At 31.3% G+C, this 26,577-nt stretch overlaps 1 protein-coding gene across 2 annotated transcripts in view; it reads left to right on the top strand.

The window, feature by feature from the left end:
- ATP8A (ATPase phospholipid transporting 8A1) overlaps positions 1-26,577 on the top strand; it is a 69,752-nt gene that overhangs the window by 20,133 nt on the left and 23,042 nt on the right. Inside the window, exon 1 of one of the 2 annotated variants that reach the window (XM_075294125.1) lies at positions 22,177-22,332. The exons of the other annotated variant lie outside the window; for it this stretch is intronic. Coding sequence (XP_075150240.1) covers positions 22,313-22,332 — 20 coding nt within the window. The 5' untranslated portion in view covers positions 22,177-22,312. Of the gene's footprint in view, positions 1-22,176; positions 22,333-26,577 lie in introns of those variants that run through there. 2 annotated transcript variants of the gene reach the window in all.

Below are 26,577 nucleotides of genomic sequence, written 5' to 3'. Positions count from 1 at the left end.
TATGTCCTCTTCCTGCAAATCGTACGAAAACCCAACAAACAAACTTTTCGGACGAACAAAAACTCAAGTTATTTAATTTTACATATATTCCAAAATTTATCATAGAATTTCGATTTACACAGAAATTTCCAATTAAAATTTTAATTGAATTTCTAAAAATATTCAGTTAAAATTAAATTGATTCAACGATTTTTTAAATTAAAATCAATCACAAAAATTAATAGCATCAATTAATTTTTTAATTGACTTCGACGATTGATACTACGATTCAAGACATTTCAATTGGATCTATCAATTTCGGGATTGAATCCAAAAATTATTTCTTGTTGTAGAATGTTACCATTCACACAAAAAAATAATATTTTCCTTCGAAACGAATTATACCCAACAACGTTTTCTTTTATTGGTAAATTTGTATCTTTAAAGGCACATCAATCTTTTTTATGATACCCGTTATTTAGCTTTAAAGAAACAGCGACAAAAGAAGACTTCTATGATCCAAAAATTTCTTTACTAGAAAAGAAATTAATTCCTTGTTCGTAAAAGAAAAGAAAGCGCTTGATATAAACTAAATTGAATCTTATTTTAGAATAAAAAGATTTTTATTTTAGATTAAGATTGTGGCAGCCAGTTATTTTTTGTAAGTTTATTTACAATAAATAAATTTTTATTTACGGCCAAAATAAAAATGTTTGTTAAAAAATTTATACTTTTCGGAGAGTTACAAAACATCTACCACAAAAGAATAACTTTTGCGACTCCAAAATATTTTTTTCATGTATAGAGACCATATATGCATATTATCTATTATAATATCAACTCTCGTAATTACTTGATAAAAATAATAATTCAAACTGTATGATTCATTCTTTAAGATACGTACGTATGTAATTTTTCATATTTTCTCATAAGTTATTTATAAATGAAATTCCAACAATATCATTTTATATTTAACAAGCATTTAATAAGAAAGCTTACGATATACAAAAGTTAAGCTCGATATTCAAATCATGCAATATTTGGTGATTCATACATGTTACTTTTCGGCAACACTCAGTGTAATAAAATCGTTAGTCATTTTATATATACATAAAATGCAATGTTTAAATGCCTATCTGTTTTGATATTAACATGAACATTATGGATCGTAATAATCGATTTTTTAAAATGATCAAGTAGAAATGATTTCAAGAACAATGTTTTATATGCTTTAACGATAGTAGAATACGAAGAAAAACTTAAACTATGTTCATAAGTATAAAATTGCATTTTTAACCTAAAAGTTGATCAAAAATCGTCAATTGTTCGGAAGCATTATCGAAAATGATCTGCAATACTTTTTTATTTCAGTTTTTAATCTTTCAAAGATTTCTTGAAACAGCATAATACCTACTTGAAGTCGGGACTGAATTTGGAAATTTAATTTGTCGTTAAAATGAATTTAAAAAGGAGGTCCCTTGTCATTGAGCTTAACATGGAATCGGGCAGCACTCAGTGATAAGAGAGAAGTTCACCAATGTGGTATCACAATGGACTGAATAGTCTAAGTGAGCCTGATACATCGGGCTGCCACCTAACGTATCCTAACCATTCGCGCCTTGCATAAAAAGGGTCATTGAGTTTAACATAGAATCGATAAGAGAAAAGTTCACCACCTATTGCATCAGTGTAGGTTAGGTATGGCGACAGCCAAATATTTCAGGCTCACTTAGACTATTCAGTCCATTATGGTACTACAGTGGTGAACTTCTCTCTCATCACTGAGTGCTGCCCGATTATATGTTAAGCTCAATGACAAGGGACCTTTTTATAGCCGAGTCCGAACGGCGTTCCACATTGCGGTGAAACCACTCAGAAATATCACCAGTATTATTGAAAGGGAATAATCCACCGCTGAAAAACTTTTTAATGTTTGGTCGAAAATTGGGTTTGAACCATTACCAGAATCTCAGCATACAAAAAAGCATGTAAAGATTATAATTAAGGAAACAAATAAATATTTTGTAATTACTTATATAATATATACTATATCAATCAGTTATTTAATACTATAATTATTTTCTTTTATTATGTATAACAATGTTGCCGCTTGCCTCTACAATGCCTACTTGGCGCTGAGGCAATTAAAAGAATGAATTTAAATTTATGTAGAAATAAACTTACAATAATAAAAAAAACTAGAGGTGTGCACGTGAGTAATAGTTTACTCACGCTCACGCACACTCGCGACCGAAAAATCATACTCACGCACGATATTTTTTGGTAGGACTCACGCACACTCACGAAAAGAAAATTTGTACTCACGCACACTCACGCACGAAAACGTCGTGACTCACGAAAAATACCATGACTCACGAAAAATATTGTGACTCACGAAAAATATCGTGACTCACGAATAATTTTATGATTACCGAAGTGTCTGAAAACATGAGCATTATTAAAATCGAGTGTTATTAAACTCTTAACATCTCAGGTGTCACTGAAATTGTAATTGAATTTAACTCTTAAGCGTTTTATGTTGGTGAGCAGGAATATTTTCGTGAGTGTAATTCGTTACTCACACACACTCACGAAGATATTATTTTCGTGACTCACGCTCACGCACGACATTTTGGTTTGTTAATCACGCACACTCACGCTTTTGTCATGAGCGTGACTCACGCACGAAATGTTCGTGAGTCACGACAATTTCGTGTCACGTGCACACCTCTAGTTTGAACCCTCGACACTTTTTATGCAAGGCAAGCATCTCAACCATTGCATCACAGCGGCTCCCTGGAACGGTTTTTGGCCCAAAAAACCAAAACAAATGGTCACGAAAAAGTAGGTTATTTTAGTCAATATATAAAACTAAGTGAATGGTAATAATTCTCTTTTCCCGAAAAAAATGAATGATAACGGAAAACTTAAATGACCTTTAAGAGCATGTAACATTCCCAAGTTAAATTATTTAAATAATAAAACATTTTATGATATTTGAGAACCAATTGCATATTGCCACACTTGGATCCAAAGATTTTGACCTTCCCTTAAGGATTTTGGTATTGATTTCGAGCCAAAGATGCGGCGTCTTTTTAGCGACATATCTGGCTTTAAATCTAGGATCAATAAAATTAAAATTATGTTAGGTTAGGTATAGTGGCAGCCCGATTTCAGGCTCACTTAGACTATTCAGTCCATTGTGATACCACAGTGGTGAACTAAAATTAGGATTAGAGGTGTGCGCGTGACACGCGTGAATCACGTGAGTCGTGAACAAAATTTGAAGGAACTCTCGTGAATGTGCGTGAATGGGACTAAAATGAATATATATATGCGCGTGACACGCGTGAATCACGTGAGTCGTGAACAAAATTTGAAGGAACTCTCGTGAATGTGCGTGAATGGGACTAAAATGAATATATCGTGCGTGAGAAATAAAATCGGTTCGTGAGTGTGCGTGAATAAAATTTCTGCAAAATCACGCCCACGAAAAAAAATCAATATTTAATTAATACTCGTATGTAAATTGAAATTAATTTAGCTCTCGAACTATATTCAATTTTTGAATTTTGTTACCTTTGCTGATTTCCGTTTCGAAAATGTCGTGAGTCTCGTGAATCACGTGAATTGTGCGTGAGTGTGAGTCTTTAAAAGTAGTTCGTGCGTGAGTACTGGTTTTCATTTCGTGAATGTGCGTGAGTGGGATTGGCTACCACACGTATCGTGCGTGCGTGAATAAACATTTTGCTTCGTGAATGTGCGTGAGTGTGAGGGAAATTTCAGTCACGCGCACACCTCTAATTCGGATAAAGATCTGATTTTTCGAATTTTCATTCTCTTTCCGCGGTATCTTAATAGAGCTTTTCACGTACAAACGAATCCCAGTTTAAAAATCCAAATTATAACGGATTCTTCAAAGTAAAAAATGTTTTATTTAATTTATAAAAAATGTGTTTCAAAATTTTTGTCCTAAATTTAATGAAAAAAGTTTTTGAAGGAAAGATTAAAAACTTTATTTAAATTAAAATTTCGTTTTTTTTTCAAAGAAAATTTTCCTTAATATTTTGTAAATTGAGCATTCTAAAATTTAGGTTGCGTAATCTTTAATGTCACGTAAATATTTTTTTCAGTGCACCATTTTATATTTTGTGACCATTAAATTCTCCACAAAGAGTAAATGGCTTCGGTGATAATAAACCTGTTTTCCTCTATGTATAATAAAGGGTGATTCTTTTGAGGTTAGGATTTTCATGCATTAGTATTTGACAGATCACGTGGGATTTCAGACATGGTGTCAAAGAGAAAGATGCTCAGTATGCTTTGACATTTCATCATGAATAGACTTACTAACGAGCAACGCTTGCAAATCATTGAATTTTATTACCAAAATCAGTGGCAGAAAATCCGCTTTTTTATCGACAAATTTTGTTCAGCGATGAGGCTCATTTCTGGTTGAATGGCTACGTAAATAAGCAAAATTGCCGCATTTGGAGTGAAGAGCAACCAGAAGCCGTTCAAGAACTGCCCATGCATCCCGAAAAATGCACTGTTTGGTGTGGTTTGTACGCTGGTGGAATCATTGGACCGTATTTTTTCAAAGATGCTGTTGGACGCAACGTTACGGTGAATGGCGATCGCTATCGTTCGATGCTAACAAACTTTTTGTTGCCAAAAATGGAAGAACTGAACTTGGTTGACATGTGGTTTCAACAAGATGGCGCTACATGCCACACAGCTCGCGATTCTATGGCCATTTTGAGGGAAAACTTCGGAGAACAATTCATCTCAAGAAATGGACCGGTAAGTTGGCCACCAAGATCATGCGATTTGACGCCTTTAGACTATTTTTTGTGGGGCTACGTCAAGTCTAAAGTCTACAGAAATAAGCCAGCAACTATTCCAGCTTTGGAAGACAACATTTCCGAAGAAATTCGGGCTATTCCGGCCGAAATGCTCGAAAAAGTTGCCCAAAATTGGACTTTCCGAATGGACCACCTAAGACGCAGCCGCGGTCAACATTTAAATGAAATTATCTTCAAAAAGTAAATGTCATGGACCAATCTAACGTTTCAAATAAAGAACCGATGAGATTTTGCAAATTTTATGCGTTTTTTTTTAAAAAAAAGTTATCAAGCTCTTAACAAATCACCCTTTAAAAGCCAAAATTTTTAGACGTGCAAATGTTGTTGTGAAGTAAATACGATACGATCGGTTTATACTTACACTGAAAAAAATATTGTCGTGAGGTCAAAGATTTCATGTCTTTAAAATACGAATTCAAATTTTGCTTAGCATAGAAGACGCATTTCGCTAATATAAAGTTTTTTCCTTGTCCAAAAGTCGATAAACTTTTCAATGAAGACGTATTGTCCTTATAATTAAGTGATTTGACTTAAAAATGGGTATCATAACAGGAAAGAAAAAACGTTTGGGCTAAGACTTTAATAATTCAGAAAAATTCTTTAAATTTAATGAAATTGTCTTTAAGTTGGTTGTCTTTTGGATCTTAACTACAAAGCAAAAAATCGTTCAAATATAGGAAATGTTTTTCAAAACTTTATTTTGAAGAAGTTTTTTACTTGAAACATAGCATAATTTCTACTGGAAGTCGAGTCTTAATTTGGAAAATAAAGTTGTCATGAACTCGTTGTTAAAGGACTTTGATAGCATATGAAGAAAAAAAGCTAAAATTTGCTTCCTAGAAACTAGTACACAAAACCCAAATTTAAAAGAGAATTGTGTCTTAAAAGTATCTTTACTTGTATATTCCGCTTCTTTGGCTCGGAATTTTTCAGTGTAGAAACAACAATATTTATTTCAAATTAGGTTTTGCTCTTGTACACATTGTGCAAAACAAACAAAGAGATAATAGCTATGATAATTTCAAAAAAGATACTTATTACTCATACGTGAGATGACCATTGCTGTACAGCCTTCTCTATTCTTTTTCTTATCATTCTAGATAATAAAATTTTTATAAAAAGAAAATAATCTTCAATATCAAATATTCAATATTTGTTTTTTAACTTTATTTACAGCTTATTACGTAGGAAAATGGATATGAAAAGCATTTGTTTGGACGATGATATTATAATGTATAAATCATTACCATTTAGGTTTATATTTTTGGACTTTATTGTCATGTGAAATAAGCTATAAAGAAAGTGAGGTAATCATGTTTAATAATAATATGTTTAATAAAAACCCGTTAGATATATATTGAAGAGATAAGTTAAACGTGGGTGTAGTAAAAGCTATTCCATTACTTTTGCATGGAATTCAAGGCTTTAATTGCCATAGTTAGAGTTATGCGCTTTAGGTCCAATATGCCCTGTTTTTTGATAACTTAAAAAAGGGAAACTTGTTTATGAGAAAAATGAAAAGTGCTACACGGAAAATGACTTTTTAACTACCATTTACGAAATTTACTCCTTATACTAAAAGAAGAAAATAAACTTACGTTAAATAAAAAAACTTTGGCAACAAATCATGACAATTTTTACCGCTTTGTCATTCCGTTTGTAACACATTGAAATATAGGTCTAAGACCCCATAAAGTATATATATTCAGGGTCACGGTGAAATTCAGAGCCGATCTATTTATGACCGTCGGGCTGTCCGTCCGTCTGTGAAAATCACTCTAACTTGTAGGTCGTATGGTATTGCAAATGGGTCAAATCGGATCCGCTTAAAATTTGGTACGTGGTGTTAGTATATGAACTCTAACATTCATGCTACAATTGGTCCATATAGGATCATAATTATATATAGCCCCCATATAAACCGATCCCCAGATTTGACCTCCGGAGCCTCTTGAAGGAGCAAATTTCATCCGATTCGGTTGAAATTTTCTATGTTGTGTGAGTATATGGCCACTACCAACCATGCAAAAATTTATCCATATAGGTCCATAATTATATATAGCCCCCATATAAACCGATCCTCAGATTTGGCTTTCGGAGTCTCTTGGAGGAGCAAATTTCATCTGATTCGGTTGAAATTTTCTATGTTGTGTGACTATATGGCCACTAACAACCATGCAAAATTTTATCCATATAGGTCCATAATTATATATAGCCGCCTTATAAACCGATCCCCCGACTTGACCTTTTGGAGTCAAATCTGGGGATCGGAGGAGCAAATTTCGTCCGATTCGGTTAACATTTTGTACGCTATATTAGTATATGGTCTCTAACAACCACGAAAAAAATTGGTCCATATCGATCCAAGATTATATATAGCCCTTATATAAACCGATCCCCCGATTTGACCTCGGGAGCCTCTTGGAAGTACAAATTTCTTGTAGGAGCAAATTTCGTCCGATTCGCCATAAATTTCGTTCGTTGTGTTGGTATATGGTCGCTAACAACCATGCCAAAAGTTGTCCATAGCGGTTATATATATCCTCCAGATAAACCGATCCCCGAGATTGGTTGGAAATCGGTTGAAGTAATGAAAATTCTACATTTATAATTAAATATCAATTGTCCTAATCTATGGACTATATTTACAATCATACGTGGGTCTCTACAATATTTCAACTATTTACAACTATATGGATTTACGTTTGTGATAGAGGACACACAGTTGTAGGAACTAAGAAATCCTATTTTGAAAATGTTTGCCTGGATTCGGATGACACGACCTGCCGTAACTGTCACTTAGTTATTACCACTTACGTATGTTTTTCACAACCCTATGAGCTCCGAGACACCAGTTTTATGCACCAATCGTTTCAGTTTCAACAGGTATTTATCCCTAGCATAGTCCAGTCTATGATTTGACCAATTAATCAAAACCGGCTTCCTTTCAATTAAGTATTTATTTATCAATTTGTATTTTGTCGGTAGTAAAGATTTTGTTCTGCATAGGATGACTTTCAATTCATGGCAAAGTGTATACGAGCTGATTTACAACCAACTGAATCGCAAAAAAAAATCATAAAGTTCAATGTTCATCATTTGATGTCAAATACATTTTATTTGCACCCCTACACTGTTAGAAAAATATGTTTTTCATATGTTCCGATATAAACAAAATGTGTTTCGGGCACGATTTTAAACCACAATATATTTAAGTGCGAACATGTAATTTTCCTAAACTAACACTAAATGTTTGGGACATCTATGTTAATATGTTAGAATATATTATGTTTGGGGCATGAATGTTTCATAAAAATCATATGTGTGAATACAAACATATATAAATTTACAAATTTCAACTAAACATACATATGTTGTGATATTTTATTCAAAGCGACAGAGAGAGTATAGAGAGAAATAGAGATGGAAACCGGGAGAGTTGACGAAAGATATCAATATAACACAGCAAAAGAGTCAAAAGAGAACAATTTCTGTGAAACCGCTTGTATGTTGTTTCGGAAAACTGTTTTATGATAAGGCCAAAAATTTGATATGTTTAAGTCTAAATATTATTTCATTTGAATAAAGAGAATATACATTCTGAACCAAGAGAATAGACATTTGAAAAACAAACAGCTATGTTTTCGACTTGAGAGCAGCATTTTATGTATGTGTGGACATGTGTTTTGTTTATCATTTTGGCATTATTTTTTTCTTGGTTCGTTAAAAGAAATCAGGGGTCTTCATAAAAATAACGAAAGGGCACTATACTCTTTTTAGAGTTGGGACGGTAAAATGAAATAAGGAGGAAATAGTGAAAAATTACACAGTAAAATGTAAAAAAAACAAAGTTTAGTTTCTCTTTATTAAAAAGTAGTCCACGAGGAGTTGACGGACACCATCAAATATAAAAGCGGGCATTAAGTTCGACTTTTACAGCTAAAACAATTTAAAAAGTTTATTTTCTTTAAAATGAATTATTAAAGAAAAATAAAAGAAATTTTAGAGCGATGGTGTTAAATGCTAGTAAAAAACTGTTCACTCCTAAATAAATGTATGTTTATATTATAAAATTATGTATGTATGTTTATACTCGACTCCACGTTCTTCTTTTGTTAGTTTTTGAATTCCTTCCAAATTTTAAAGTTTTGTACAAAAACAGTTTTTTATTACAAGATTGTTATTTTTGCAATAAAAAATAATATTTTATCCAAAAATCATTCAATTTCGTTTATATCAAGCACTGTTACTGACTATAAATCTTTAATAACGCACATTTCGATGTTTCATTTAAAAAAATTAATATAGTATAAATATAAATGTGTAAAATAAAAAAAAAAAAGTGTTCGGTCGGAGCAGGGATTGAACCCACGACCCTTTGCATGCAAGGCACTGCTCCACGTGGCAAACAAATGTATGTTTCTGTTAAATAATGTTATGTTTGCATGGGCTCGTGGGCGCTGCAAACTATGCTATATAAATGTAACTTAAAACGATAATTATCTACTGGTGACTATAACAGCTACGTAGCCCAGTGGATAGTGTGTTGGCTTACAAACTGTATGGTCCTCGGTTCGATTCTCCGTGCAGGCGAAAGGTAAAATTTAAAAAATTTATAAAAGTGAATAATTTCTTCAACATTATTTGTATTACAGAGAAAGGTGCCAATAACTAAAAAATTTCGTGGAAGTGAAAATTACGAGTATGTTAGGGAATGAGCACAATCGTGTTTGGGAAAAATTCTTCCAAGCATATAATATTTTTGGCTCAAAATGCTTCCAAACATATAATATGTTCACATAATACAAACATATTAATGTTTCGGCAGTATGCAATAATATATGTGCTTCCTGCAAAATATGTTTGGAACATATGTTAAAGAAGCGATTTTTTTTGAGGGTGTATACATATATTTAAATAAAGTAAAATATATTATTTAATTGGGAAAGAATTGGTTTTTAAAGTGGTCATGAGTATTATTAAGGTTGGAAAGCACAGCCGAATGATGAAGGTAGCTACAACCGATGTCATCGGCAGACCCAACCAACACCATATGAGATATTAGTTGTGTCGACCAAATCAGTCTGGTGACACAACTGCCAACTGGTAGTTGCTACAACTGCCAAAAGGAGGGTGGCAATAAATTATATTATAACGGTTATAACAATCAATATATATTCTCTGTGTAAGTAAATTTCTTTTGATATTGTTAAAATCAAAAAAGTTTCAAATAAGTTTTCTTTTTATTTTGCCCATTTTTGTTGTCTTAAGGTGTGTTTTACTAAAAGCTTCCTTATTAATTGAAGCCCGCCTTTGGCATTAGAGGGTTGAAGTCAGCCAACAAAAAGTGTTCATTGGTATAATGAAACATTTTCATTAATACAGTGAAAATATTCGCTAATAGTACGAAACGTTACGTTGATTGACAGAAAATCCGTTATAATAACGAAAAATTTCGTTGTATTAACAAATTTATTTCATTGGCTGACTTTTAACGACACATTTCATTAATATAACGAAACATTTTCTATTAGTGTAAGTATTACCACAACCAAAGTAATTAGATTGTGGATGAGAGTGTTTAGTAGTTTTTTACGCAAGCCATGGTGGAGGGTACAAAAGATTCGGCCTGGACGAACTTACTGAACTCACTGAAAAAATATTTACGTGAAATTAAAGATTATGCAACCGTAATTTTAGGATGCGCAATTTACAAAATATTAAGGACTAATTTGTGAATAATAATGAAATTTTAATAAAAATTGTTTATACTCTACTTCAATTTTTTTTAGAACACAAATTTTGCGTCCCTCTGTTATGTCCTTGAACTAAGGCACATTTTTCTTAAAGTAAAGAAACCTATTTGTGATTTTAAATTACCTTTAAAATGACAACAACACATCGTTACACTGAAAAAAATATTGTCGTGAGGTCAAAGATTTCATGTCCTTAAAATACGAATGCAAATTTTGCTTAGCATAGAGGACGCATTTCTCTAATATAAAGTTTTATTACTTGTCCAAAAGACGATAAACTTTTCAAAGAAGTCGTTTTGTCCTTATAATTAAGTGATTTGACTTAAAAATGGGTATCATAACATGAAAGAATTTTTTTTGGGGTAAGGTCAACATGACTTTAATAATTCAGAAAAATTCTTTAAAATTAACGAAATTGTCTTTAAATTTGTTGTCTTTTTGCATCTTGACTACAAAGCAAAAAATCGTTAAAAATTAGTACATGTTTTTCAACACTTTACTTTAAAGACGTTTTTTACTTCAAACATAGTATAATTTCTACTGGAAGTCGAGTCTGAAATTGGAAAATAAAGTCGAAAAAGAAAAAAAAGAAAAAAAGAAAATTTGCTTCCTAAAAGCAAGTACACAAAACCCAAATTTAAAAGAGAATTGTGTCTTATAAGTATCCTAACTTGTATTCTCCGCTTCTTTGGCTCGGTGCCAGGTCCGGAGCTTCTGGCGATTTCCCATCGATATGTTTGGTCTGGCCTAGAAGTCCATAAAGATCTGTGCTAAATTTGGTTTATATAGGTTCTATCTCCGTAGTATCATCTCCCTATAGGGACAAATATATTTGTCATCTGAGGAACGTAAAAGCTGACATTTCTATGCGATTTGACTGACATTTTCAATCTGGAATTAATTTAGATACAAAAGGATATATGCCAAATTTAGTTTATGTCGGTCAATATTTCGATATAACTTCCATATAGACTGATCTTCCAATTTGACTTCTTTGGCCTATAAAAACCGCAATTTTCATCTGATTTTTGAATAGCCCACATATAAACAATTTTTTGAACGTTTAGGCGAGATCTTTAGGAATCCCTCTAAATTAAAAAAAAATCTTACAAATTTAAAATACAATGTTGCTTTTTAACTTTCTGAAACTGTAGACTCACGAACGAAATATGAGACAATTTTTTCGTTTCCCCCAACAAATTATTTAAAAGCAAATAAAACGATTAGAGGCAATCGTTGCAAAGCTTGACATTAAATCGATTTGATTTCATGGGCCTTCAGAAACCGTCATTTTCACCCGACTTGCTCGAAATTTATTTTGGGTCTATAAAGTAAACGAAATGTAGTTAATTGTGGTGTATATTTTTGAGCAGCCCCAATATAGACCGATCTCCTCGTGTATCCGTTTAGGCCAGTAAACTTTCATTACATAAATGTACAGAATTTAAGTCTCTAATCATCTGAAAGGAGATATTTTCATACAACTTTCTTGAATGCTTAGAAAGGAATAAAATCTAAAATATAAAATTTCGTTCCGAAGGAAAGTATTTTTCCTTTGGGTGTACATACATTTGAACCGGTGGAGGCGTTTTAAATGAAAATTCTGGTATGCGTTACATAGTGGTGGGTATCGATCTTTCTTTTTTTGGAAAACGTGTACCGAAAACGTTTTTCTTTTGTAAACTTTTATCACCAAAAAAATTCGTTTGTTACAAAATTTTTATTTTTTCAATAAAAAAAGTTATTTTTGAAACAACAACACAGTCCATTTCGTTTATATCAAACACTGTTCTTTTCTGACTTTAGGTCTTTAATAAGACACATTTTACAGTTCAAAATTTAATATAGTACAATGTAATGTTGAACATTTTTTCGGAATCTTCCGAACATATCTGGAATATATGTAAAAAACAATAAAAAAAACTTTGGTCGAAGCAGGGATCGAAGCCACGACCCTCGAAGCCTTTGCGTGTACACGGACGAAAAAGACTGTTTTTCATAAGTTTGGGTGTAAAAATTATATGTTTGGAACTCAAATTTTTTAACACAATATTTTTAAGTGCAAGCATATAATGTTCATAAACTAGCATAGCATGTTTGGGACATTAATATGTTAGAACACATTATGTTTGGGATATTAAATGTTTATAAATATAATATGCTTAGATGCAAACATATATTAATTTGGAAATAGCCTATTAACATATATGTGTTTAGAAAGAGAGACCTAGAGAGTATGCTGCAAGTAAAATAATGTATAAGTAACTAATTGGCGCCTTAAAAATATATCTACACCAAGACAATTTCATTAAAATTTTTTACTACCAGTGTATGCCATAAGGTGAAACATAATATGTTTGAACAATACAAACAATATTTTGTTTGGACCAATCCTGAAAATATATACGCTTGAAGCAAAATGTGTTTGGGGTATATCTTAGAGAAGCGATTTTTTGAGGGTGTACATACACAGAAAAAATATCAATTTTTTTTCAATTAAAATATTAATTGAACACTCAAAAAATGAACTCTCTGGCGCAAGTTTCTTTGACATTAATAATTTTTATTTAATTATTTAAATGAACTAAATAAAGGCAAAAAATTATACGCAAATGAAGCATAAAGATTTACTAAATTCGCATCTCCCACAAAATACTTTAGAAGTTCTTAAAATTTTTAAAGTTTACCACAAATGCCCTCATCTTGAACTTCACATGGCGCTAAAGACATTTTTGCAATTTTGAACTCTTTTTTTTTCTTTTTTCCTTCAAACTAAGAAATTTTATTTAACAAGCGAACAACAATAATTATGTCTCAAACATTTTTGTATTTGTCGAAAAATAGTTATTTGTTTTTATGATATCCTTTCTGGTTGGATTCGCTCAATTCAAAGATTAATAGTATAGTAATTAACTTTTTAATCAAACAAAAATATAAATTCCAAATATTTCTTGAATCAATTAAATACTTAATAGTACCAATTAAATTTTTAATTGGGGTCGGAAATTGGTATTGTCAATTATGTGTTTGAAGCAATTTCAATTAAAAATTTATTGGATCAATTAATTTTGTGATAGTTTCCATAATATACCTTACCACTGGCAACCATTACCACGATACAAGTGATTCGATTGTGGATGATAGTCTTTAGTAGAACTTTGTTCGCAATCCATTGTGGAGAGTACTTTTGAGTTTGACAGGTTTCACTGTACTTGTCAGTAATTGTGTTACACATAATACCCACAATTCCAAACAGGATTAGGGTATCATACAATAGACTTCCACTAGTTCTAATCTCAAGGAAATTTTAATACACCACAAAAAAATGAGATCAAATTATAGAAAACTAAAAAAATCTGTATTTAATTTCGTATGTCATAAAATGTCATTCTGTCACTAAAATTTATTAAGCCATTCGGTTTTCATTATTAGACATTCGGTTTTCATTGATTTAACATTTTATATACATATTTTTCTTTGGGTGTATGCATGTGCTTCACTTTTCCCAAAATATACAACTGCTTTTCAGCTATTTGTAAAACTGCGATCTCTTCAATAATATATTCTACGTAGTGGAAAAACATTTTCATTCATTTGAAAAGGGAATATATGTATTTATGTTTTTAAATTCTCTCGACGACAAAAAGATTATCTAAATAAATTTCTCCGTTTCGCTCATTTTGATAAGAAGGTTGTCGACTAGGGTTGCCATATATGCAAAGATTTGCTACTGGAAACTGCAGTTTTGAATAAACTATTTAAATTTTGTGCAAAGGGGTTCTTATTATCGTGTTTCATAGCGAAAATGCACAGTAATGTAGACAAAAATTGTCCGTACAGAATAGCATTAGAATAACTATGTACTGGTACTAAATGCCATTAATTTTGTTTTTCAAAATCGATAGCAACGAATTGTATGTCATTTCCGAAAGTAATAAGCACAAGGATGACGATACGATAGCAAGATTGTACAAGAAATGAAACGTTTCCATTGATTTATTTGTGTTCGCAGAGAAACAAATGAAATGTGTATTTTTTTTTTTTTGGAAATGTACTTACACTGTTAGAAAAATATGTTTTTCATATGTTCCGATATAAACAAAATGTGTTTCGGGCACAATTTTGAAACACAATATATTTAAGTGCAAACATGTAATGTTCCTAAACTAGCACTAAATGTTTGGGACATCTATGTTAATATGTTAGAATATATTATGTTTGGGGCATGAATGTTTCATAAAAATCATATGTGTGAATGCAAACATATATAAATTTACAAATTTCGACTAAACATACATATGTTGTGATATTTTTTTCAGAGAGCAACAGAGATAGAGTATAGAGAAAGAAATAGAGATAGAAACCGGGAGAGTTGACGAAAGATATCAACATAACACAGCAAAAGAATCAAAAGAGAACAATTTCTTTGAAACCGCTTGTATATTGTTTCGGAAAACTGTTTTATGATCAGGCCAAAAATTTGATATGCTTAAGTCTAAATATTATTTAATTTGAATAAAGAGAATGGACATTCGGAACCAAGAGAATAGACATTTGAAAAAAAGCCTGTGTTTTCGCCTTGAGAGAAGCATTTTATGTATGTGTGGACATGTGTTTTGTTTATCATTTTGGCACTATGGGCACAATTTTTCGTTAAAAGAAAAAAGGGGTCTTCATAAAAATAACAAAAGGGCACTATACTCTTTCTAGAGTTGGGACAGTAAAATAAAATAAGGAGGAAATAGTGAAAAATTACAAAGTAAAATGTATAACAACAAAGTTTAGTTCCTCCTTATTAATAAGTAGTCCACGAGGAGTTGACGGACACCTTCAAATATAAAAGCGGGCATTAAGTTCGAGTTTTGCAGCTAAAACAATTTAAAAAGTTTATTTTCTTTAAAATGAATTATTAAAGAAAAATAAAAGGCATTTTAGAGCGATGTTGTTAAATGCTAGTAAAAAAGTGTTCACGCCTAAATAAATTTATGTTTATATTATATGTATTTTTATGTATGTTTATACTCGACTCCACGTTCTTCTTTTGTTAGAGTTTTTGAATTCCTTCCAACAGTTTTTGTTACAAAATTATTATTTTTGCAATAAAAAAATAATATTTTATCCAAAAATCAGTCAATTTCGTTTATACCATGCACTGTTACTGACTATAAATCTTTAATAACCCACATTTCGAAGTTTCATTATAAAAATTTAATATAGTATAAATATAAATGTGTAAATTAAAAAAAAAAAAACAAAAAAAGTGTTCGGTCGGAGTAGGGATTGAACCCACGACCCTTTGCATGCAAGGCAGACATGCTAACCACTGCTCCACGTAGCAAACAAATGTATGTTTCTGTTAAATAATGTTATGTTTGCATGGGCTCGTGGGCGCTGCAAACTATGCTATATAAATGTAACTTATAACGATAGTTATCTACTGGTGACTATAACAGCTACGTAGCCCAGTGGATAGTGTGTTGGCTTACAAACTGTATGGTCCTCGGTTCGATTCTCCGTGCAGGCGAAAGGTAAAATTTATAAAAGTGAATAATTCCTTCAACATTATTTGTATTACAGAAAAAGGTGCCAAGAACTAAAATATTTCGTGGAAGTGAAAATTACGAGTATGTTAGGGAATGAGCACAATCGTCTTTGCGAAAAATTCTTCCAAGCATATAATATTTTTGGGCTCAATATGCTTCCAAACATATAATATGTTCACATAAAACAAACATATTAATGTTTCGGCAGTATCCAATAATATATGTGCTTCCTGCAAAATATGTTTGGAACATATGTTAAAGAAGCGATTTTTTTTGAGGGTGTATAATTCCATGTTTTGATTTTCCAAAACATGTGGTTAAAGCAAAGAACGTTTTTTTTTGGTTTTAATATTATGCGAAGCAGTGAAAGAAAAAAAAAAACAAAACCTTAAAAATAGTCCAACATTGATGATGTTGGTATTGATTCTGAGCCAAAGAAGTGAAGAATTGAAGTAAAGATACCTTTAAAGGTTGATACGGTCAAAATTTGGTCAAGGGAAAACGCGTGTAAATCGGTGAAATCGTTTATTTAAAAAATCAAATTAAATTTCTTTTTCAAGTTCAATTTTATTTTATTTATTTTCATTTATTTATTTTGCTTTCCTACACTGAAAAAAAAAGCATACTCGGTTCCAAAGATTTTGTCTTTACTTTAAAAAATTTGGTATTGATTCCGAGCCAAAGAAGCGGAGAATACAAGTAAGGATACTTTTAAGACACAATTCTCTTTTAAATTTAGGTTTTGTGTACTTGCTTCTAGGAAGAACATTTTAATTTTTCGCTTTCTCAGCATTTTTTCTTCATATGCTATCAAAGTCCTTTAAAAACGAGTTAACGGCTACTTTATTTTCCAAATTAGGACTCGACTTCCAGTAGAAATTATGCTATGTTTGAACTAAAAAACTTCTTTAAAATCAAGTTTTGAAAAACATGTCCTATATTTGAACGATTTTTTGCTTTGTAGTCAAGATGCAAAAAGACAACAAATTTAAAGACAATTTCATTAAATTTAAAGAATTTTTCTGAATTATTAAAGTCAAGTTGACCTTAACCCAAACATTTTTTCTTTCATGTTAAGATACCCATTTTTAAGTCAAATCACTTAATTATAAGGACAATACGACTTCATTGAAAAGTTTATCGACTTTTGGACAAGGAAAATAACTTTATTTTAGAGAAATGCGTCTTCTATGCTAAGCAAAATTTGTATTTGTATTTTAAAGACAAGAAATCTTTGACCTCACGACAATATTTTTTTCAGTGTAATACACAAGATATATATCTTATAATGAGTATTAGAATCAATAATGTTATAATAAATATAATAAGTAGAAAGATATTTTAATTAGTATAAAATTCAGGAAAAATATTCAGTTAGGCTTTCGCTTTTCCAAATCCGAATTGCCGGGCCTCACGCTTGACACCTGCCATCAGATTTTGTACAGCCACCTTGTCCACCTTCTTCGCCGCAGAAATCCAGTTTGCCTTGAACTGCTGCTCGTCCTTAGCAGTTTTTTCGGTCTTCCTTAGGTTCCGCTTGACAATAGCCCAGTATTTCTCAATTGGGCGGAGCTCTGGCGTGTTGGGAGGGTTCTTGTCCTTGGGAACCACCTGCACGTTGTTGGCGGCGTACCACTCCATGGCCTTTTTACCGTAATGGCAAGATGCCAAATCCGGCCAAAACAGTACGGAACAACCGTGTTTCTTCAGGAAAGGCAGCAGACGTTTATTCAAACACTCTTTCACGTAAATTTCTTGGTTGACAGTCCCGGAAGCTATGAAAATGCTGCTTTTCAAGCCACAGGTACAGATGGCTTGCCAAACCAGGTATTTCTTTGCGAACTTTGACAGTTTTATGTGCTTGAAAATATCTGCTTCCTTTCCCCTTCCTTTTGCCGTATAAAAAGCCTGTCCCGGAAGCTGCTTGTAGTCGGTTTTGACGTAGGTTTCGTGGTCCATTACCACGCAGACAAACTTCGTCAGCATCGTCGTGTACAGCCTCCGGGATCGCGCTTTGGCCGTCGTATTTTGTTTATCATCGCGATTTGGAGTCACTACCTTCTTGTAAGTCGATAGTCCGGCTCGTTTTTTGGCTCGATGCACGGTTGTAGACGATACACCCAGCTTATTTGCGGCATCTCTGAGAGAGAGGTTTGAGTTTCGCTTGAAACTACCGGCAACTCTCTTTGTCGTCTCAGCGGCTTCCGGTTTTCGATTTCCCCCCGATCCAGACTTCCTGGCTGTCGACAAACGTTCCCCAAACACTTTAATTACATTTGTAACGGTTGATTTGGCAACTTTTAGCGATTTTGCCAGCTTTGCGTGCGAGTAGCTCGGATTTTCGCGATGCGCGAGCAAAATTTTGATACGCTGCTCTACTTGCTTGGACCAAAATGCCGTCCAACTGAAGAGTGAATTCCAAAATCGAAATAGGAGCAACATTCTACACACAAACCTTCAAAATGAGGGGTGTTCAGGTTTTTTAAGTGCAAAATTGAAAGAAATACGTCAAGTTTATATTGACCAAATTTTGACCGTATCACCCTTTAAGACACAATTCTCTTTTAAATGTGAGTTTTGCGTACTACAATGAAAAAATATTTACGTGATATTAAAGATTACGCAACCTAAATAAATAGGAATCGCAATTTACAAAATATTAAGGACAAATTTCTTTAAAATAATGAAATTTTGATTACATGAAAGTTTCTATTCTTTGCTTCAAAATTTTTTTCCATTAAATTTACGACACAAATTTTGGAAATGTGTGTCCCTCCGGTGTCTTAAAACTAAGGTAACTTTCCTTAAAGTATAGAAACACATTTTTGATTTAACCCTAGAAAGCTTAACCTACTGAAAGTCACGGATAAACTAAACATACGTCTTTAAAATAAAGTGATTCAGTTCAAATGTATTTTTGAACATTTTTTTTGTTTTGTAGTCAAGATACAAAATGTCAACTAATTAAAAGACGATTTCATTAATTTTGAAGAATTTTCCAGAATTATTGAATCCAAGTTGACCTTAGTCAAACAAATGTTTCTTTCATGTAAACATACCTAGTTTTAAGTCAAATCACTTAACTATAAGGACAAAACGACTTCATTGACAAGTTTATCGACTTTTGGACAAGGAAAAAACTTAATGTCAAAGAAATGCTTCTAGTATGCTAAGCAAAACTCGCATTCGTATGTTTAGAACATGAAATCTATGGCCTCACGACAATATTTGTTTCAGTGTAAGTGTTCAATAAGGTCCTATATGAACTAAACATCATTAAATCTTTACTAACCCCCCAGTTCTAGTTTACAAATTCGCAAAACGCAAATTTTTAAACTGTCAATAACTTCTAAAATTGCCAAGAAATTTCTTCCATTTAATTTCCTTATCTATAAGAACAGTATGTAAAAATTTCGTATTATATATCATTATGGTTCGGAAACTGTGATTGTTGGAAATTTTGCGTTTTGCTAATTCGTAAACCAGAACAGGGGGGTATTGTTTTTGGGGGGTGTTGTTTTTGAACTTTTTCAAGATATACATGAGATTAGCAAATACACTTGTCTTGGGTTTAATTTTAAAAACATTTTTATAACAACTAAAATAAAATAGACGATGTGAAGATAATGAGTTCATTTTAGAGCAAATGTGTAGTTTGATTTTGAAAATTTTCATTTAAAAACTTTAAATTTTTAATTTCAGGTGCTAGTGACAAACAATATAAAATATTAATCAACACATTAATGAAGTGATTATTTGGCGATTACAGTATTTTCTCTTCATTAAAAATTTATATAGTATAACTTAGATTTTAATTAAATAATTACATGCACACAAAAAAATTTCACGAAAAATTTTCCAATTAAAATTTTAATTGAGTTTTAAAAAATATTCAATTAAAAATTTAATTGATTCAACAAATTTTTTTAATTGAAACAAAAATCAACCACAAAAATAATAGTATCAATTAATTTTTTAATTGGATCAATTAACTTTTTAATTGACCTTCAATTAATTTTTTAATTGATACTATCATTTCTGTGATTGAAGACATTTCAATTAAAAATTAATTGGATCAATTAATTTCGTGATTGAATCAGAATTTTTTTTTTGTGTGTGTGGGATAATGTCTTAGTTAATGAAAAAAGGCGACCACAATTACTATATATTCCTTTAGCTATAAATAAATTGTTTAAATTAATATAGGTGGTTGTGGGATTTTGAAGTGATTGTAGCGGAAACCAAAAGGTCCAATTTTCAAATTTTGGAAAATCCAAATTTTCGAGTTTTCAAATGTCGATTTTTTCATATTTTGATAAAATCGAAAAGTCGACTCTTTCATATAAAATTTGTTGCAAGCCAAACATCGTCCATTCTAACACTCGATTAACGCGTAAAATATTCTATATAATCGGTCCATATTTATATATAGCCCCATATAAATCGATCCTTATATTTTGGTTGCGAATCCTCTTGGAGAAGCAAATTTCATCCGGTCCAGTTGAAATTTGGTACGTGGTTTTAGTCTAACATTCATGCTAAAATTGGTCTGTATAAGTCCATAATTATATATAGCCCCCATATAAACCGATCCCCAGATTTGATCTCCGGAGCCCCTTGGAGGAGAAAATATCATCCGATCCGGTTGAAATTTGATACATGGTTTTAGTATATGGTCTCTAACGACCATGTAACAATTGGTCCATATCGGTCCATAATTATATATAGCCTCCATATAAACCGATACCCAGATTAGACCTCCGGAACTTCTTGGAAAACTAAATTCATCCGATCCGGTTGAAATTTGGTAGATGGTGTTAGTCTATGGCCTCTAATATTCATGCTAAAATTTATCCATATCGGGCCATAATTATATATAGTCCCCATATAAACCGATCCCCAGATTTGAACTCCGGAGCCTCTTGGAGGAGCAAATTTCCTCCGATTCGGTTAAAATTTTGTACGTTATACTAGTATATGGTCTCTAACAATCATGAAAAAATCAATCCATATCGGACTATAATTATATTTTTATTAGTCTATTGTCTCTAACATTCATGCTAAACTTTTTCCATATCGGTCTTTAATTATATATAGGCCCCATATAAACCGATCCCCAGAATTGTGCTGAAATTTGGTTAGTATATGTTCATGTCAACAACCATGCCAAAAATGGTCCATATGGGTCCATAGTTATATAAAGCCCACAGATAAACCGATCCCCAGATTTTACTTCTTTCTGGATAAGCAAATTTCATATGTTCTTGTTAACATTTGGTATAAATCATACAAAAATTGGACCATATAGGTTCATAATTGTATATAGCAGTATAAACCGACCCACATATTGCACTTCTGCCTCTTTTGTACCGCGCAAAATTTCATACCGGTCAAGAACTGAATTATATAGTTTTTTAATCTGGATTTTTGCCTAATATATACCCCATATGGACTAACTTCCAATTTAGAAGACGATGTTAAGGAGTTTTAAAATTCCCTGCCATCGGCAAGTATTACAGTCGTAGAAGTTTCTAGGCAATCCATGGTGGAGGGTACATAAGATTCGGCCTGGCCGAACTTACGGCCGTATATACTTGTTTTTTTTTTTTAATTAAATCAATCATGCACAAGGAAGTGAAAAAATAATTCTGTTTTTCGATCAAAACATTTTTTTTTTTTAATTTTAATTGAATCAATTATTTTTTATTAAATTTTTGTTTGTCTAAACAATGGTGTGATAAATAAAAACTGGACAAATATGCCAAAACTTTTGGCAACCCTAGTAGCCATATGTCATCCACAATCGCCAACCCCTTCTCACTCTTGCCTTGAGTTTGTCACCATCTAACCACAGCCGCCTTTATTTTCACTCTTAATTATCTGAAAACTACAACAATATCGTACATATCAGTGCAGTGCGTGTGTATGTTTGAGTGAGAGGACGTAAATTCTAGTACATGTAGCTGCATAATCTATACAAAAAATTTCTATAAACAAATTCAGTTTTTCAACGCCAGTAACAATTCGATTGTTTTATTGAGTAAACATCAAGAGATTTGTAAAAATTTTGATTTTATTTGTTCAAGTGCGAATGATTAATATTTTCATAGAGTAGTTGTTGTTTTTCTATCAAATCGGTAACGAGTGTAATAACCAGATTCTCATCATAATGGCCTACGAAACATTAAGGTAGATAATAATACTGCCATTTACCTTGATTAACACCATTGATTTTTTATGACATATCTATGAACATATAGTGTAGATTTCTTCTTGGCGTATATATAGTATTTTTTCCTAATTTATATGACTTTAGGGGGCAATAACTTAATTTGTTGTGTGTGTGGAAGAGTGAGTGCGGTACTACGACTAACGATATATGGGTGTCTTTTTATTTCAATTAAGAAAGAAATTCATCAAATATTAATGTTTTAAGCAATAGGCGAATGCCAAAGTCTTTGATTTCCACTTTGGTTTGTTTACATACAATGTGATTACTTGTCAAATGTTCTAATTAATGTCATTGAAATGATGTTATTAACTTTTTATATTAACTATTGTGTTGACGGACAGTGGAAAACAACAAATTTTGGTCGTCATGAATGAAACAAAATTCCAATTTTCGCCTTAAACACTGCTAAAAGAAGTGCTATAATATTATTCAGAGTTTGATACGGAAAATGAACTAAGAAATAAAGTTGTTGACTTCCATACACAGTTACGGATACAAATTGTTTACGCTAAAGGAGAGTAAAAAATATGATTAACATCGTATCAGAGAGCAGGAAAGTGGTTGTGGCGAAGACTTAGAAATTCGTGAAGAACATATACCCAAAAATATCTTTAACCCGAACGAAATTTGAGAAAAACGAACTTGAAAATTGATACTAATGTCGAACACGTTTATAACAAAAACAATATTTAACGAAATATTAGCCATAAACACTGAGCTATATTATTAATAATTAAATAATTATTATGCCTTAACAAAAGGGTTCATTTCTAATAAAAAAAATATATCTACCATTGCATCAGAGAGCACAGGAAAGTGCTTCTAGTGAAGACTCACATATTCGCGGTGAATACATACACACAAAAATCCTTACTCCAAACGAAATATTATATAAAAGAATTTGGAAACAATGATAATACAGTCGAATAATAAAATAAATTAGTTCTTTTTTTTCAAAAGTCTAATGAAAATACAATAATACCCAGCTAAAAAGCGTAGACAAAAAAGTAGTGAAAATGTTATTTATGGATCCGGAAATGGTACAAAATTGACGCCTAAAACGATGAATTTAACATGAGCTTCTCATATCACTAATGTCCACCTTTTCAACGAACGTTGCACTGAATTCACATCGATTCTTAAAGTCTGCAAATCCAACTCAGTTGAAATATTTTAAATTGTTCAGTTCTGTGATAGTAGTATAAGGGACTTCGCTTCAATAATTTTACTTATTATTATTAATAAAATATTTGTCGTGATGTCCAGTTTTATTTTAATTAATAAGAAAGCGTAAAACTAATTGATTTTCAATAAAACACTCCTGATAAAGTTGGAAAGAACCAAATACATGTTGAGTAATATATGAAATAAATTAGTTTTATTTAATTCGTACAAAAACTAATTGGCCCAGTTTGAATAACTATAATAAAATAAGATTTCGAATTTTGTTATGAAAATTAATGAGAGCATTTTCAGCACTGTCGACAAACGAGAGTTCTGCAATTGTCCTGAAAAAAGAGTTACATTTTGTTGTTGATGTTGACTTGAATTTCAACATATTTTATACCAAATAAATATTGCGCACAGAAATCGGGAAGAAAAATAAATGATATTTATATATTATTATTTGTTTTTTAGTTTATTTTAATTTTGCCCTGTTTGCTGCTTTGAATTCTTTTTTGCATTGTTTTATCTTGCTGGCAGCATTTTAAAAATGTACACTTGGTACAGACAAAATGAAGATAAAAACTTTCTGTGATATTTTACCAAATAAATATTTTTTAATTTTTTTTTATGTTTTATAATACAATTTAATGCTTGTCTGTAACGGTTTCTAGAAAGTATTTCTAACTTTTATTCGACAGACTGTATTCTTAACGTATTTGAAACAAAAACCAGTTAATCTTCAAAAATATTAAAAACAAGCGATTTATCCAAAAAATAATTAAAATAACTTCCTGGTAGAATTATTTTATTTTATATTTTTTGTTTTTGGGAACACCTTTTTGAAAGTGCTTTTAAAGTTGTGCCTTTAGTACAGCTTCCTAGTGTTTGCTTATAATAATAATAAATAATTTCTTTAACCCTTAAATGCACAAGATCACCGATTCCTCTGCATACCACATTTTTTTCAAAAAAAATGTTTAGTGTTTTTTTTTTTTATAAAATAAATAGTGGTTGTATCTTAAAAAAAAAAAACAGTACGCATTAAACTAAATTTTTATTTAAAAATAAACAAATTAATTTTAGATAAGAATAGAGATATTTTTACACTACACAGTTTTTTTTACCAACATTATTTTCATCTCTGGTAAATATTATTTAACTTCCAATTTGTAGTTTATGGAATTTTTGGTAAAAATTTGATTTTAATTTTGACTGTAGATCAAAATTGATTTCATAGAACTAAAAATTTGAAGACGTAAGAATTTTTTTCTGCTTGTATCTTAAGAGTTAATATTTAAATTAGTTAATATTTAATCCTTAAATGCGCACTGTATTTAAGGATTAAATATTAACTAATTTACATATTACTGATCACATAAAATCAGTAGTCAAACTTTGAGAACATTGAAGATACACGCACACCCACAAAAAAGTGACCCCTTCTTTAAGTTAAAAATAAACTCATTGTGAAGAAAGTTAAACTTCGAATAGCGCCAAAGACATTTTTATTTGTATGAACGATAAGCAATTTGTTCTTCAATAAAATACATGTTTTATTAATATATTAAATATATTTATTTAGAATCAACATCGTCGACTGGCCTTGCAATATTAAAACACATTTTTTTCTTCTTCTAGTACCTTTCACTTTTAATAAGTTGTTGCCTAGCGATTTTGTCCTCCTTTTACAATTTCAGTATCTATAAATATAAACACAAAAATCCTAAACCAATTTTTTCACAAAAGATTAGCGTCACTGAATATTACCTGATAATTGAAGATTCCAAAATGAAGACGAATGAAGGGGTTGTTATTCTGTTGGTGTTTTCTTTTTTTTATACACCATCACGAAAATTGATAGACATATTGTTTGTTGTTTATGTTTAATAATTTTCAAAAAACCAAAAATGTTCTCACTAATTTAAAATAACAAATATTTTATATATTATATTTGTTATTTATTATATTATTTTTTAACAATCTCTCCGTATACCATAACAACACGATTCCAACTAAAAAAACAACCCATGCGCAAACATATCGATTACATCGATGACAGATATCGATTACAGGTAGATAAAATAAATATATATTCTAACAAGTGTGTTTCCTTAAGTTTTGAAAGGATTGAATACTTCTTAGTATGAGAACTAAAATATTTTTCTATGCCAAGTGTTATTCGTATGTATGATAAGCTTTCTATAATAAAGGAAGTCAGAATTATCATTTTATAAGAAATTTTACTAAATTTGAGGAAACTTGGTTTTAGTTCGTTTTTGTTTATTTTTACGAATGCTATGTTATCAGTGAATATACCCAGCGAAGAAAACAGTATTAGTAAAATTTCATGCCTTATTCTAGTTAATGGACTATTCCTAACTGCTTTCGGTTTAGGATTTTTTTACTGATACAAGTAAATTGTATTATTTCACGCAAAAATTTAACTTAATGGAAATAAAATGGCTAGACTAAATTTATGAACATTTTTTCCTTTAGTTGCGAAGGCACTTTTTTCTGGGTGCATGTAACGGTTTTAGACATATCTATACGTAACCTATAAAAATACTTTTTTTCCCTGCAAAAAAGTAAAAAATTGAATGGTCAGGTACATAATTTTCCCGATCATGTAATGTTCTCAAATTCTATTATTTAAATAATAATTTAAATAATGTTTGCGGCATTTGAGAACCATTTAAATGCTTATTGCCAGCATATATTTTTCTCGGCTAGAAAATTCTTTTCACAAAGACAAAATACAGGGTTTTCGTGACAATTACATGCTCTAGATAAGTAATGAATGGATGCTGCGACCATGTTCAAACATGTTTTTTCTGTGCGTGTACCAACGTCATTTAAGTTCCATTGTTCATTATGTTCTTTACTATGGTTATAACAAACTAAAAGACTTAGTCCTTGGTTGTTCTTTATAACCGCGTTCGACTGTAATTTAAATGGGTGACGTCTTTTCGAGCAAGTGATAAAAAATAATCGCAAACACAATCTTTCGCTTACTTTCGCTTAACATTTTCGATCGA

The sequence above is a fragment of the Haematobia irritans genome, chromosome 2, assembly GCF_050003625.1.
Source record: "Haematobia irritans isolate KBUSLIRL chromosome 2, ASM5000362v1, whole genome shotgun sequence".
NCBI classification, from domain to species: domain Eukaryota; kingdom Metazoa; phylum Arthropoda; class Insecta; order Diptera; family Muscidae; genus Haematobia; species Haematobia irritans.
The sequence above is the reverse complement of the archived record's forward strand: the minus strand, read 5'-3'. Positions and strand labels throughout refer to the sequence as shown.